At 41.9% G+C, this 15104-nt stretch overlaps 1 protein-coding gene across 4 annotated transcripts in view; it reads left to right on the top strand.

Annotated features, from left to right (window-relative positions):
* The window catches only part of ITPRID2 (ITPR interacting domain containing 2), a 52350-nt gene that overhangs the window by 29974 nt on the left and 7272 nt on the right, over positions 1-15104 (top strand). For all 4 annotated transcript variants that reach the window (XM_075933749.1, XM_075933751.1, XM_075933752.1 and 1 more), the window contains exons 11-17: positions 2236-2324; positions 6219-7400; positions 9435-9512; positions 11156-11283; positions 12347-12497; positions 13853-13918; positions 14668-15081. In XM_075933749.1, the coding sequence (XP_075789864.1) occupies positions 2236-2324; positions 6219-7400; positions 9435-9512; positions 11156-11283; positions 12347-12497; positions 13853-13918; positions 14668-15081 (2108 nt within the window). The remainder of the gene's footprint in view (positions 1-2235; positions 2325-6218; positions 7401-9434; positions 9513-11155; positions 11284-12346; positions 12498-13852; positions 13919-14667; positions 15082-15104) is intronic.

The following is a 15104-nucleotide window of genomic DNA, read 5'->3' on the forward strand; positions in this document are numbered from 1 at the left end:
TTGAACTAGAATTTGTTCTGTGATAGCAGTTGGATGACTGGAAGTCACAAAATGAGATTCTGTTCCCTACCTCAAAGCATACATCTGTTCTGGAATAACTCATGGCATGGTCATGGCTGGCTCAGGTCAGCTGACTGGGGCTTGAACGTGGGGCTAAAAAGTGCTGTATGGATGTTTTGGGCTTGGGCTGGAGCCCAAGCTCTGGAATCTGTCCCTCTCATTGGGGCTGAGAGCTCACATCCAAGTGTTTACAGAGCAGTTTTACAGCTCCACAGCCTGAGACCTGAGAGCCAGAGGCAGTTGATTTGGGCAAGTCACGGGTGTTTTATTGCTATGTAGAAATACCCGAAGGAGCATTGTACAGGGTTCTCAGCCTGTGAGTTTTCCAAGGGTTGAGGAAGCCTACAAGCTTGTGTATAGTGGTCTCTTTACAATGCCCTCTGGGCACTGGTGCTGTCTGAAATCTCTGCAGTGTCTCATGTTGCAAGCCCACCGTCCTCACTGCCCCCAAAACTGCCTTTGTTGTTCTTGCACCAGGGGAATCTTTCAGTCTCTTAGCCTCTGTTGTTACTCCAGCTCAGCTACCTGGAGTAAAGAGAACAGGGATGAGGCAAAGGAACATGAATGAGGATCTTGCCTTTTGTGCATAGACTGATCCCCCCGATTGGCAGGGCCTTTTTCCCAGACTACATTTTGTGTATGTGCACTTTGAGCCTGTTGTGGATAAAACCAGATCTAGGGTCTAGCTTTTTTTCAGAGGCCTGATGACCACCTGCAAAGGGCCTAGTGTGTTTGACCTTTGCTGATCCTTGCCGAAATGTGCAGTTTTATGACTGTTTTATTGCCCTCAGCTCCCTGAAGTCTGGTCTAGAGTGAGAGAGACTGGAGGAGGGTAGTGATCTCCAGTATTGTCTCCCTTCCCCTGTCACTGGAGGAGGGAATAGACCAGCCATCTGCTGCAGCTGTTGGGTGGAAAGGGGGACGTGCAGCAAACCTATGGACTGCATGTGTATCTGAGTGGTCAATGGCTCAGCTTTGGGGAAAGAACCTTGGAAAAAGTAAAGGGTAAATATCAGCAGCATAGTGCATTTTTCTCATCATCTCCATAGGTGTAAAAGATGGGCAGTATCTCAGGGCTAGTCAGCATTTCCCGAGGAGCACATTTTTTGAGAGGCTTTTGTACTTTTTCATGAGTCAAAGCAAAAATCCCAAACAAACCACAAATCAAAAAACCCACATGCTGTCCCCAAATGTTGCTCTCTGTGAGATACCATTTGGAAATGATCATTCTATTTCTGACTTTAAGGCACCTATCGCCTTGGTATCTCAGCATAGCATAGCGATAATGTGTTTTGATTTAAAATGTTGTTACAGTTCCCATCTCTTGGTCCAGCAAGGGCACTCACTCTTGGCTCCTCAGTCATCCCCTCTCTTGGGCAAAAACCCACATCTTTCTTCCTGCAGGCGGGGTGTGAACGGTCCACAGTTCTCTAGTTACACTGTGATATTCTCAATATACCAGACTGCATAGACAGGGCAGCATCTGTACTTCACTCTCTCTTGGAAGGCTATGAACAGCAGTGATTGCCCAAAGTTACAAGTTACCACACGTCTCTTTCTAAGCAAGCACATTTATTCTTAAGGTGGACGAATGCAGAGAAAACCTATTAAAAACAATAGTGGAAATTGCAGGCATGGTAATAAGCTCATTAGAAATTACCCCAAACTCCTCTACCAAGGGCTTAGTCCCCACAAAGGGTTTTTTCAGTATCTTACCAGCTCAAAACCACTTGAGCTTAGAACATGCACACCCATGAATAGGTTAGTCTTTCCTCAATGCTGTTTGGGCCTTTGATCTTGAAACTCCATAATCAGTAGACAATAATCCTCTCCTCAGGGCACAGTTTCCAAAGGTTGGGTTTTTGCGTAGCTGGAGGATTGTTGGCAATTTGCAGTCACTTCCCTCTAGAAATTACCAAGAAAATCTCTTGACCCTCTTTGTCCAAAAAATCCATTATTGTCTGGCATATTGTTCAATATCCTTTGACATTTATACCATTTTCAGAGTTGACACCCCGTCTCCCTCCTAGAGGTTAAATACAATCCCAGTCTACCATTCATTTAATACAATGGACCCCAAAAGATAAAATGAATTGAATAAAATCTCCCAAGGGTATTGCTGGAAATTGCCAAATCTGTCTCAAACTTATTATCTCTTGTTGTTTTCCTTTACAGATCATCTGTTGCGAACTGCTAGTCAGCATTCTGATAGCAGTGGCTTTGCCGAAGATTCTTCTACAGATTGCTCACTTAGTCACCTTCAGGTAAGCTGCTCGTAGATTCTAGCACGTTGAGTTTCTCATCCATGTCGCTACGCAGTCCCAGACAGTGAGCCTCCAAGATGGGATCCGCAGACTTACGCTTGTGGTGCTTGCCAAAGAGAGCTGTGTAGACATTTTGCTTTGGCCTCTGAAGCCTCAGGAAGGGGTTTCTGTGTAGCTATTTTGAATGCTGTAGTGCAAGCCCAAGTCTATTGATTCAGGCTAGGAAGCTCAGTGCTATGAGCTATGTAACTGTACCCCTAGAGGCCACAGTAATATGAATACTAAATAATGATGATAACTTTGAGATTGGAGAAGTGGATGATGATGATTGTGATACTGATTGGTTTTGTTCTAATCTTTCTGACCAGCCTTGGATCCTGACAGGATTTTCCATTTCTGGTCTTCTTTAGCTTTGCGTTAACTTTTTAAAAGTCTTCTAGATGTATGTTCTGATCTGAATTATTTGGGGCCTGGGATAAGCTTTAAGTTCTGTATATTTCCTGTTTCTTTGTTTTTTTTTGTTTTGTTTGGTAAGCCTTTGCTCACTGACTGAGCCTTTAAAACTGCTTTTCCTTCTTTCCTAATATCAAGTGGGTAAAGATAAAGAGGAAAATATTTTTTTCTGCTAATCATTCAATTTTCATGTTTTATGTCCCACCTGACTGGGGTAAATCAAGAGTAAATTGATGCTTTATGTTGGATTAAGAGATCTGTGCTGGCTGGCAAGCTAGTTAGAAAACCTGTCTAAGGTACCATGTACTCTGCTAAATAAAACTTTGTAACTAAGTTTTGAGAGGCCTAGATAGACTTACTTTCGAAAGTGCATATCTTCTTCCAATCACTTTTTCGAAAGAGGTTCTATCGAAAAAGAAAGTAGTCTAGACGCAGTTCTTTCATGGAAAAAACCCTTTTTCAAAAGAACCGTTCTTCCTAAAAAAATTAAAAAAAAATAAAATTGTATACAGTTCTTTTGAAAAAGGGTTTTTTGTCTAAAGAACACGTCTAGACTTTCTTTTTGAAAAGAACCTCTTTTGAAAAAGTGATCGGAAGAAAATATGCAAATTTAGCATAAATTTGCATATCTTTCGAAAGTGAAAGCAAGTCTAGACGTGCCCCAATAGTGATGATTGTCTGTTCATTAGAAAAAATGCACTGTTTTGCTTTCTGTTTTACTTGTTGTAATGAATACATACATAGAGAAATTATGGTGAATGAGACAATATTGGTTTCTGCTATGGAATTTTTAACCTGTTGCCTTCATTTTGTTTCAACAAAGTATATGGTTAAGTAAGAAAATATAGGTGAGTGGCTAAGCTAATATAAAAAGAAAGTGAGAGCTTGGTAGCTAGGTGAGAGGACTTGAAAAAAGCCTCAAGGAATAAAAATAGTAGAGATTGTTTTCTAAAATAATGGCATGTTAGTGCCATCTACTGTTCTGTAACTAACTTTAAACAGCAAACTGAAATAATTGAAACTGCCAATAATTCTCCCACTCCTCCAAATTCTAACAAAGATTTTTGAGGCAGCTGTTCCCTTAGGTTATTATGCAGGGGTTTATCAGGGACTTTATCTATCAAGGAATTCCCCCTCCAACAATTTTAAGATTGTGGAGATAACTTGTGAATGAATAAGGTATAATAGTACATAGTTATGCAGACTTTGGAAGTTACATTGGTTTACATGAAGCATTTCACTAAAATCAATATCTGTTGGAGGTAGGAAAACCTTGTATGTGCTAAATTTTTTTGGCATTCCATATTATTTCAGCCTTCGAAATATATTTGTTATGGCTTTGCAGTGTTAACCAAAGAGATTAAGCAACAAAGAGATTAATACCAATGAGTATAAAACTCATGGTTGAAAATTCTGTTCAGGGAAAAGGGGAGATGGAGATTATTGCCTGATATACTCCATAAATGTTATCCTCTTAGCTGGCTAATACTAATAGTAAACTAATTGTGACAGATTCTCTTTACTGTGGAACAGAGCAAAAGAAATTACAGATGGGGGAAGAGGACGGGGGAACTCATTGGGTCTTATAGAGTACTCTATACACATTAGTCCTAGTGTTGTGTTCAACGTGGCTTTTAAATGATTAAGCCCTATTGTCTGGTATGACTTCTTTGGGGGAGCCATTCCAGTGTAATAGAACTTTCCCTCAGGAAGCTTTTCCTGCTATTCCTTTTTATTATTATTTTTCATATTCGTCGTGTCCAGAAGTTCCACTTAAGATTGTGAGCCCCCACTGAACCTATAATCTGTTCACAATCATATGCAGACTAGGGATGTCAACGTATCGATAAGCCTAGGTTTATCAGTTAATTTTGTCAACTACCCATATTTCTCCCCTCTTGCTGCCTCAAGGGGGGGGGGGGAGCCATCTTAAAAGCCAGTTTCCCCCAGCACTGCTGTCTCCTCTTGCCCTCCCTCAGTCTTCCTCCCCCCCCCCCCCCCGCCCGGTGCCACTTCCTTGCAGCGAGGGAGGCAGGTGAGGCTGCCACAAAGCAGCCGCTGTCTGCGGTTGGCCTGAGAGCCCCACAAACAGAGGCTATTCAACATCCCATGCATCACATGGAGCAGCTTCTCTCCATGGCAAGCCTGAGACTGACGCAGGTAAAGGCTGTTTCACTGCAGCAGCCCCTGTCTACAGGAGGTCTGAGTTCCCCACAGACAGAGGCTACTCTGCATGCCACAGAGTAGCCTCTATCTGTGGGGAGCTTGGACCCCCCCATCGATGGGGCTGCTGCCACCCGGGGCTGATGCCTCTGTATCTGAGGTGGCAGTGTGGGGCGGCAGGCAGCCAGTCTGCACAAGGAGCTGGTTTTTAAATACAGAGGCAGCACCGTGGGTGGCAGGTGGCTTCCTGTGAGTGGGGCTGGGAGCACACTGGCTACTGGCCCCGACCCCAGGGACTATTGAATAGTCATCTCCCCACTAGGGTTTCATGCGGTTACACAACTATTCGATTACGCTATATCTAACATCCCTAAGGCAGACGCAGTTCCTGCCGAGAAAAGCTTACATTGTCATTTAAGAAAGGACTCACAAGTAAGCATGATTGAACAGTAGGAGTAGGAGGGGAGAAAGGAGAATGAGGGTAAGGATGGTAAATTCTAAAGTGTTAAGTAGGCTAGCAACATGTGGGGCTTGATGGTTCCAAGTCCTGTAACAGTTCTGAGATATTGTGTGTGTGTGTGTGTGTGTGTGTGTGTGTGTGTGTGTGTGTGTGTGTGTGTGTGTAAATGAAATATACTCAGCCTAAATTTTTCCATTCTTAATTTTATTCCTGATACCCTACTTGACACCAAGTGCACTAATCTAATAATTCCGATCACTCTGAGTGCCCACCCCTTCCATATTCCTAGCTATTTCCAAAACAATTATTAGCTTGGAGTAGAGAACCTTCAGAGAGTAGTAGCATCATATATGGACACCTGGCTCTCTCTTAGTCATCATTTACCTAAAATATATGTTTGCTATGTTAATAATTTTCTTAAAGTCCCGGATGACCTGAAATTATTTTGCTCTTTCTCTCTGATCTACCTCCATTTTATCCTTCTAGCAGAAATATCTAGAATGGAACCTAATATTATAAAGTTATATAGAAAGGATTCTTGCTCACATGCTGTGTAACACGTGGCTCTTATATTTTCCTTGACCTGTGTCAGTGTCATATCTCATTACATACTCCTATTTAACTTCCCCTCTGATAGTCTTTCAGCCTTACTGATTCCTAGATTTCTCCCTGCCATTGAATACCCACATTTAGGTTTATTTTTTCCGAAGTATGAACTTTCTCAGTTGCTAGCCTGAATTTTTGTTAAGGTAGAAGCTATATCCCTAGTGTTCTGTTGCTTTCTTTGGCATTTCTCCCATCTGTTTTGCCTTTCACAGGTTCATGAGTCTTTGCAGGCCATGGGAAGCAGTGCTGACAGCTGTGACAGTGAAACAACAGTGAAGTCACTTGGTGAAGAGATTAAGATGCCAGTAGCCAAGGGGCAGGTGTATTTCAATGAATTTGAGGATGAGGAGGAATTTCTCCACACAGACATGGAAACACCTAAGAACAGAACCGGAGATGTTGAGAAAATCATGGCACATGGACCTGGTGAGACCCAAGATAGTAAAAGCAAGCAGATTCAGACATCTGATATAGATCAAGGGGATTTCAGTACCAAAGGTGAAGAGTTTTCCTCTGGGCTGAAGGAATCTGAATTACTACAGGAAGGCAGTGATGAGAGTGATCTGGACAAAAGCAGTGAGTGTGAGTTTCCTCAGTACCAAACACACCATATTCTCAGATCAACGGTATCCATTGAAAGCAGCAGTTCATCCCCTTCTGCTGTGGACAGAGTTAATGTTGCTCTGCAAAGAGCCCAGATGAAGATCAGCAGCTCTCCTGACTCCAGAACAGGGCGCACTCTACTCACGTCAAAAGATCTCCTCAAAAAGCAGAGGCACCGCTTTGTTGGATCAGGTTATCCTCTGAGGCGGGCCCAATCCCTCCCTACTTCATTACTGAATCCTGTGAGAGTGGTGTCTTCAGTAAATGTCCGGTTATCTCCAGGAAAAGAGACTTTGTGCAGTCCCCCTTCTTTCACCTACAAGTACACACCTGAGGGGGAAGAGAAACTGGTAGATGAGGAGAAGTCAGTGACCAAGACCAACAACAGTCCAGCTACGTGTAAATCCACTCTGTTCATTGCCCCATCAACCATGAAAAAAGAAACTCCCCAGAGCAGGCTGGTGGATGAATCCAGTCACAATAAACTACAAAGCAGCCCATTGTCCATCCCAGCACACATATCTCAGTCAACATGTTCTCTCCACTCTCTTCCTTCTGATTGGCAAGACAGGCCTTTGTGTGAACATATGAGAACGCTGAGCACTCATAGCATCCCAAGCATCTCAGGTTCTTCCTGCAGTCCACTAGCTTCTGCTTTTGGATACCCCTATTCCCCAAGGCATGTTGGATATCCTCATCGGCCTCATCCCGTTAACCCACCCTCTACTGTTGAAATGCAGTTGCGCAGAGTCCTGCATGATATCCGCAATTCTCTGCAGAATCTCTCTCAGGTAAGAGGAAAGCACACTTAGAGCTGTGGTTAAAAAGGGATTTTTTTAAATTTTTTGTGATGGTGGTTGTTGAATTCAATGCAAAATGTTAATTGAGTCTTAAATATGCCCTGCATCTGTTCCATATGTGTTTTGTCAGATGAATAAAAAATTAAGGATGTAAAAGACTAGTCGACTATCTGATAAGCATTAGCTCATGGGATAGTATTTTGACTAATCAATACCCTCTCCCCCCTCCCCTCCCTGTTGCCCTGCTCCCGGAGGCAACAGCTCAGGATGGCAGGCGAAGCCAGTTTGCGAGGGGAGCCAGTTTAAAAATCAGCATCCCGCGGAGCAGCCTTTATCTGCCGCGATCCCAGGCCAGCGCAGACAGGAGTGCTTTGTGGCAGCGGGCCCTGCCTGCAGAGAGCCTGAGCTGCTGTACAGGGCTTGGGTCGGGGGGCAGACAGCTCTGTGGGATCCAGTGCTCATGGGGAGCTGGCTATTAAGCTGGCTCCCACCTACTCCCCCTCCACTGCTGCGTCTGTGGGTGGCAGCGAGGGTGAGGTGGGGAGATGGCTCCGCGGAAACCAGCAGGGAACTGGGAACACACAGGGAACTGTCTTAAGAGTCGCCTGCCCTCCCACCTGCCCCAACCTCAGAGGTAGCGGGGGGGAAGAGGAAGGGTTGCATGTAGTCATTTGGATTAACCGATAAATTTAGGTTCATTGGTTAATCGTTTAAATGACCAGGGCTCAACAAACAATGTAATCTACTCGCCCATGGCGAGTAGATTACACCCCGGAAGAGCCAGTGCAGAGCGCAGAACTGTGCGACTGGCGAGCCCTGTAAATGACTATGCGCTAAAATCCCTACTCCAAATCAGTTGATAGACATTAGCATCGGTTGGAATAATTTTTGTAAAATATCCATAACTAGACCGGACCAGGATATGTTCAGTGCAGTCCTGTACTGAGCATATCTCAGCCGGCCCGAAGCTCTGTTCTGTTGATTGTATTTCACTCCATCAGTACTACTGGAGAGGTTTGCATGAGAACATCTTTGTTTTGTAGAAATTTGCCTGCTTCTCTCTTATTCTTTGTATAAAGTTGTCTTCTGTCACATGACAACCAATTGCTGAATAGATGACTGAAAAGTCCCAAATGCTAGACTTCAACTTCAAGTCAGGGATAAAGAAGAACAGATCAATTTCTGGAGTGTGGGGAAGAGAGGGACAAAAACCTTATAATGCTTATGTTTAAGCAAACCTCCTCTTAAAATGTTTTTCAAATTTTCTATGGCATGTCAGTTGCCCTTTGAACTCAGAATTACATTGGACAAACGACATTTTCTGAGATATTTCACCTATGTGCAGTTGTTTTCCACTACAGTGTGCGTGTACATTTTGCCGACTCTGCCTAACTGTTCAACTCCTGGGATGCAGCAAAGAAAGAAATAGTTTTCTGAAAAACTATTAAGTTAAGGGACCTTGACATAAAACACCAAAAGGGCAAATCTGCACAGTGAAGATGTTAGGTGGTATGGTGTGAAAATGTGCCCTGTTTTTTGTTTGGATAAATTGTCTTGGCAGCCCTAGTGGAAATAGTTGCCTTTATTTCACTGAAATGGGGCACTAGCAACGTAGTCAGAATTACTGAAATATCAAAGGTAAACAAATGGTATACGCCCAAACATATCCTTCCAGTTTTCTGAAGCCAACATGATATTTTTTTGTCATGTTTGAATTCAGCACTTTGATGGTAGTGAGTTGACAGGAAAGCATGCTTTCATAATGTCCTGCTTTTCTCCTTTTTTCTAAGGCTGTTCTGCATGCCCCTCCTCACATCAAAACCCTCTTTCATCTTATCAATTGTAGAGCACATATTGCCACAAAGGGCATTATTGTTTACTGGTGCTGCATCTTTTGGTTTCCTTCTCTTTCACAGTGCAGCTGATCTTCTCTTTTACGGTTTTGTATTGCTGCCTATCACCTGAGTGCATGAGGATTGATTTGTATTGGCATTTTCACTTCAGTGGTTTGTTTGTTTTTTAAAGTACCCTGTGATGAGAGGACATGATCTTGCTGTTGGCTCGTACAGTACTCCAAGATCATCCATTCTACCTCTGTATGAAGTAAGGGACAATACATTTATTTTTATTAATAACTAGTAATATTTCAGTAGTACCATCAATGTGCCATATTCTGTACATTCTAGAAACCTCAAGAAGCCAACTGAGGAGATATCTGAGCTGTTAGTGATTTATCTTTAAAAGTAATGGAAAATGGATAAGAATCCAGGGGACTGGAAAAGGACAGTTAGTGCCAATCTGTAAAAAGAACAATCCAGGGAATTACAGACTAGTCAGCTTAACTTCAGTACCTGGAAAGAAAATGGAGCAAACAATTAAGTAATAAATTTGGAAACACCTAGAAGTTAATAGTTTGCACTGATTTGTCAAGGACAAATTGTGCCCGATCAATCTAATAGCTTTCTTTGACAGGATAACAAGCCTTTTGGATAGCAGGGAAGCAGTAGAGGCAGTATATCTTGACTTTAGTAAGGCGCTTGATACTGTGTTGTGTGGCCTTCTTAACAAACTAGACGCTACAACCTAGATGGAGCTACTATAAGCTGGTTAGAATCATTCTGAGAGGGTAGTTAACAGTGGTTCACAGTCAAGCTGGAAGGGGCTATCGAATGGGGTCCTGCAGGGATCAGTCCTGGTCTCGGTTCTGTTCAATGTCTTTGTCAATGATTTAGATAACACTAGAAAGTTTGTGGATAATAGTATTTTTGGGGGGATTATAAGTGCTTTGGATTATAAGGTTAAAATGACCTGGGCAAACTGGAGAAATGGTCTGAAGTAAATGGTATGAAATTCAATAACGATAAATGCAAAAATGGGAAGGAACAATTAGTTGCACATATGCAAAATGGGGAAAAATGACTGACTAGGAAGGAGTACTGCAAAAAGGGATTTTGGTCATAGTGGACCACAAGCTAAATATGAGTCTGCAGCGCAACACTGTTGCAAAACAAGAAAAACATCACTCTAAGATGTATTAGTGGGAGTGTTGTAAGAAAGATACAAGAAGTAATTTTTCCCTTCTGCGCCACTCTGAAGAGGTCTCAGCTGGAGTATTGTATCCAGTTCTGGGCATCACATTTCAGGAAAGATGTGGACAAATTGGAGAGGATCTAGAGAAGAGCAACAAAATTATTAAAAGTCTAGTAAACATGTCCTGTGAGGAAAGATTGAAAAAACCAGGTTTGTTTAGTCTGGAGAAGACTGAGAGGGGACATAACAATTTTCATTACATAAAAGGCTGTTACAAGGAGGAGAGAGGAAAAAATATTGTTAATCCTCTGAGGATAGGACAAGAGGCAATGGGATTAAATTGCAGTAAGGACAGTTTAGTTTGGACATTAGGGGTACATCTAAACTACATCCCTTTTTTGATAAAGGGATGTAAATTAGACGTATCAAATTGTAAATGAAGCTGGGATTTAAAATTCCTGTGCTTCATTTACATAATGGCAGCTACTTTTTTTTTTTTTCTTCGAAAAGCAGCTTTTTGAGAGAACCCCATGGTCCAGACATGGGTCATTCAACAGAAATGCCCCGTTTCGAAAGATCCTCAATGAGGGTTACAGGATCTTTTGAAACGGGGCATTTCTGTCAAACGATCCCCATCTTGACTGCGGTTTCTTTTCAAAGGTCTGTGTGACACCTTCTTCTTCTTCTTCTTCTTCTTCTTCTTCATATCTTTCTAGAATACTTTCCAGGAACTACAGGTAGTGAGGCGGAGTCTAAACTTGTTTAGAACACAAATGATGGATTTGGAATTGACAATGTTACGTCAGCAAACAACGGTTTATCAGCACATGACCGAAGAGGAAAGGTGAATATCATTGTGCATGTAGTTTTTTAAAAGAGAAAATAAGCACGTATTTAAACTTATTTGGTCCAGCAAAAATGATTATATAAGGAGCCTGCTCTTGTTCCCATTGAAGTTAAAGACAGTTTGATCATTGAATTCCCATTTAACAGCATGAAGCCTGAGTTTTGTCTCCGTTTTTGGTTACTATCTCCCATGCCTGTAATTCTTCTCTTCTGGTCTGTCTTTTTTAGTGTCATCCAGCAGAGCCTGGTCTTGGTCGCCTGAATGTTTTTGATAGTTGAGGGTTTTAATGAGCTTTTATCTAAGGCCACTTGTAATATTTTTAGATTAAATGTTTTGGCTTGGATCTTTTTCTTTCCCACCATTATACAAAAATAAATACATTGCAAAATATTCAGATGTTCTTTCATCCCCCACTCATGCTGGCTATCATTAACTGTCCTGAACGTGGTTTCCAGTAAGAGCTTCATCCAGCTGATCTGGAACAATTTTAAATATTGCTCATCTTCACATATTTTAAAGCAGCTCTTGACTTGCCTAATTCAAAATTAATTCACAAGCAGCTTGCTTGCTGATAATGGCCTCTTCACCCTCTTGCTACCATTGCATGTGAAAAGAGACCCAGGCAGGAGAAATAAATGTTTATCATAATGTCGCTGTTGTTGTTTTTATTTGCTAATGAATCCATTTTAAAATGTATTTAAATGTCTAAACTCCATCTATTTGACTATATTGAATTGTAATTTGTGGAACATGCTTCCTGTTGTGCAGAAAAGGAATGTAGAAACCAGCCTTTTTTCTCTTTTCCCAGACAGCTACTGGTATACATTTTTTTTTTCGGAATTGATCCCCTCCAGCTTGCCCCAGCTCCTTAATAAGAAATGCAGTTGACCTTTTGCTCCCTTCCCCTTCACTACTGCTCAGGTGACAGCAGGTTTCTTGTGAAAGAGCACCATAGATTCTATTGTCCTGGCTGCTATGGTGCTTCAGAGGATGTGATGGATTATGGCTCTTAGCTAACAGAATGCTGCTGCTGTTGTTTTTATCATTTACTTGCATATAGATATGAAGCTGATCAACTCCAGAGTTTGAGAAAATCGGTGCGCATGGAGCTACAGGAGCTAGAAATGCAGTTAGAGGAACGTCTACTTGCTCTGGAGGAACAGCTTAGAGCTTTACATGTGTCTTCACCTTACAGACCTCAGACATTCACGGTGCGTGTTGCTCGGCAAGCTATAAATATTCAAATATCTTAGCAGCATGTTTACGTTAATTGCAATGCTGAAGTAAACCATATGCTCTCCCTTGCAGTGCAGAAGACACCGACTGAAATCAAAGTAGTCTCCAACCAAAGCCTTGAACATTTTCCTTGACTAATTGGGAAAATAATATGTTGAGTGTTGGAGATGTGGTTTTAGTTTAGTACAGATGTGACACATCACTGTTATCTGTTGCGGGCAGGGAGTCCTTTCAGATGTGAAAAGGAAGTCCAAGTGCAGAGAGAACAACTTAACATACAATGTTCTCCCCTTTGAGGCTACACTATTAATACCTCACTGTGCAGAACTTGGTCTACCACATGAGGATTTGACTTATGCTAATCTTCTTCGCTTTCTCCAGTTTTCTTCAATCCTCAGATTCCCACAAACTTATCCCTCATGAATCACCACAGCCATAGGGCCTGGTAGTGTTCAGGAGTTCATGTACACTGCTCCTCTTGCTAGCCAAAGGCCATTATAGAAAGCAAAATGAGGTAGGGCCATATGCTTTGAAGAGGTTGAGCGTGCTACCTCCAGTGTTGCCCATCCAGTGGGTGAAGGACTGGGCATAGATCCAAATTTGTTTCTGCTTTTCATTGTGCCATCTTTCTCTGGGTTGCCTTGCCCTTCCGTTTCTGTTTTGCTTTCCTTGATTGCTCCTCTTATCCTATCCTCTGACAAATTGTTCATGTGCCTCTACTAAATAAGAAAGCACTGGCAATACAAACATTTCCCTAGGAAAGAAAAGAGACCTATGTGTGTATATCAGTGGGGTAGGGGATACACTGTTCATATCTTTTATTTTTTTTCTCTCTCCTTTCCCCAGATTCCCCCCAATTTCCCCCACCCTTGCAAGAAAGCATTGCTCTTGTGTGTTTCCTTTGGCAGCTCCCTCTCGGTTCATGGCACTGATGAGAATGACAGTTACTCTTAATTTGCCCTGCCTATGCTGTTATAGAATTTCTGTGTGACACGGCAACAGAAACACAGAGCAGGCATGACAGACAGGTCATGGAGAAACTTTTGAAGCACAGGAAGGACAGGAAAACTAAGATTACTATGATTCAAAGCTAAATTTAAAGTCTTGGAACATTATACATACATATATTCTAAAACCTCTATAGGAAAAGAGCCTAGTTTTACAATGATTGAAAATAGACACTCTTTGACCAGCTTTGTGTCCTGATTTCCATGTTTCATTTTGTTTTTTTAAGTCAGAATGTTTCCTGGTACACAATTCATTATTTATTAACATTTGACAGCTTACAAAAAAACAAATCTCAGTACACTAATTTTGCTTAATTTTCCAGGGCATATATGGCAGCAGAAGCACTGATAATCTGTCATGCCCTTCTCCACTGAATGTAATGGAACCAGTAAGTAATTTTGTCTCAAACATTGTTAGGAAAGGTGGGACTGGGTTACTATTTATTAGAGCCATGATCCTGCAAGCACTTATCCAATGAATAGTCCTGTTGAAAAGTGTTGCATTGCTCACATGGTCATAGAAACCCATGTTATATAAGTGTTTACTTAGGAGAAATGTGTTCAGGGCAGGTGTTGCTTGGTATTAGTTAGCTACTATTAATATGAGCTGAAGTTACTGCAGTACTTCTACTTTATGCTATAGTCATTAATTTATTTCAATTTAGAAAAATAACAGGCATCCTAAAAAGAGCTGTCCATAATTTGCAGAAACAGCCATCTTTCTGGTGCTTTGCTAAGGGAAGAAACAATTTAAAATGAATGGATATTTTTCATCAGCTTTGACAGGGTGCATGCCTTGTTACAAAAGTCAGTGGCTTGCAGGACTTTTGATTTAATTTGGCTTTAAATAAAAGATTCTTCCTTATGATCCTTGGCTGCAATCACAAAAGCAAAGCATACACAGTCATGGAATAGCTAAGTGACTGAATAAATAAGAAAAACGAGGAGTCGTGTCTGCACATGTTTCGTATAGTTCTGCAGAACAGTGTGAATGGGCTTTGCTTGTGAGTTGCTGCTTGTGAGTTGAGTTGAACAGGCAAAACACCAGTGAGTAATATTTTTCTAGTGTTTGTTGTCTTAAGTCCACAATAGAAAATACAAGGAGGAATACGACAAACTGGTTTCTCTGCACTTCTAGGTCTCTGAGCTTATTCGAGAACAGTCATTTCTGAAGTCAGAGTTGGGATTGGGACTAGGAGAACTTGGTTTGGAAACTCTACCAGCTGAGGGATCAGAGTCGCTGTTCTCTCATGGAAACTCGGATTCTTCTTCAGTGTGCTCCAGTCATACAAGTCGAAAAGCTGCTATACACTCCTCTGAGCTGACTGGAAAATCCAAGACCCAAAGCAAGAAGTTATACCGAGCATCTGTGGCCTTAACACCCATTCCACCTGCAAGAGCAGGCACTGAGCAGCAAGCTGAGTGCTATGTGGAGTCGGGAGACTTCAAATCACGGGTAGAAGAAAAACTTGAAAAAGTCCCTATCGTGCCTTCAGCTGACGAAATTCACAGAAACGTAGAGAATGAGGAGCTGCAGCAAGTCATACGGGAGGTGAGAGAAGATGGCCAGTCTAC

This window comes from Pelodiscus sinensis, chromosome 7 (assembly GCF_049634645.1).
Source record: "Pelodiscus sinensis isolate JC-2024 chromosome 7, ASM4963464v1, whole genome shotgun sequence".
NCBI classification, from domain to species: domain Eukaryota; kingdom Metazoa; phylum Chordata; order Testudines; family Trionychidae; genus Pelodiscus; species Pelodiscus sinensis.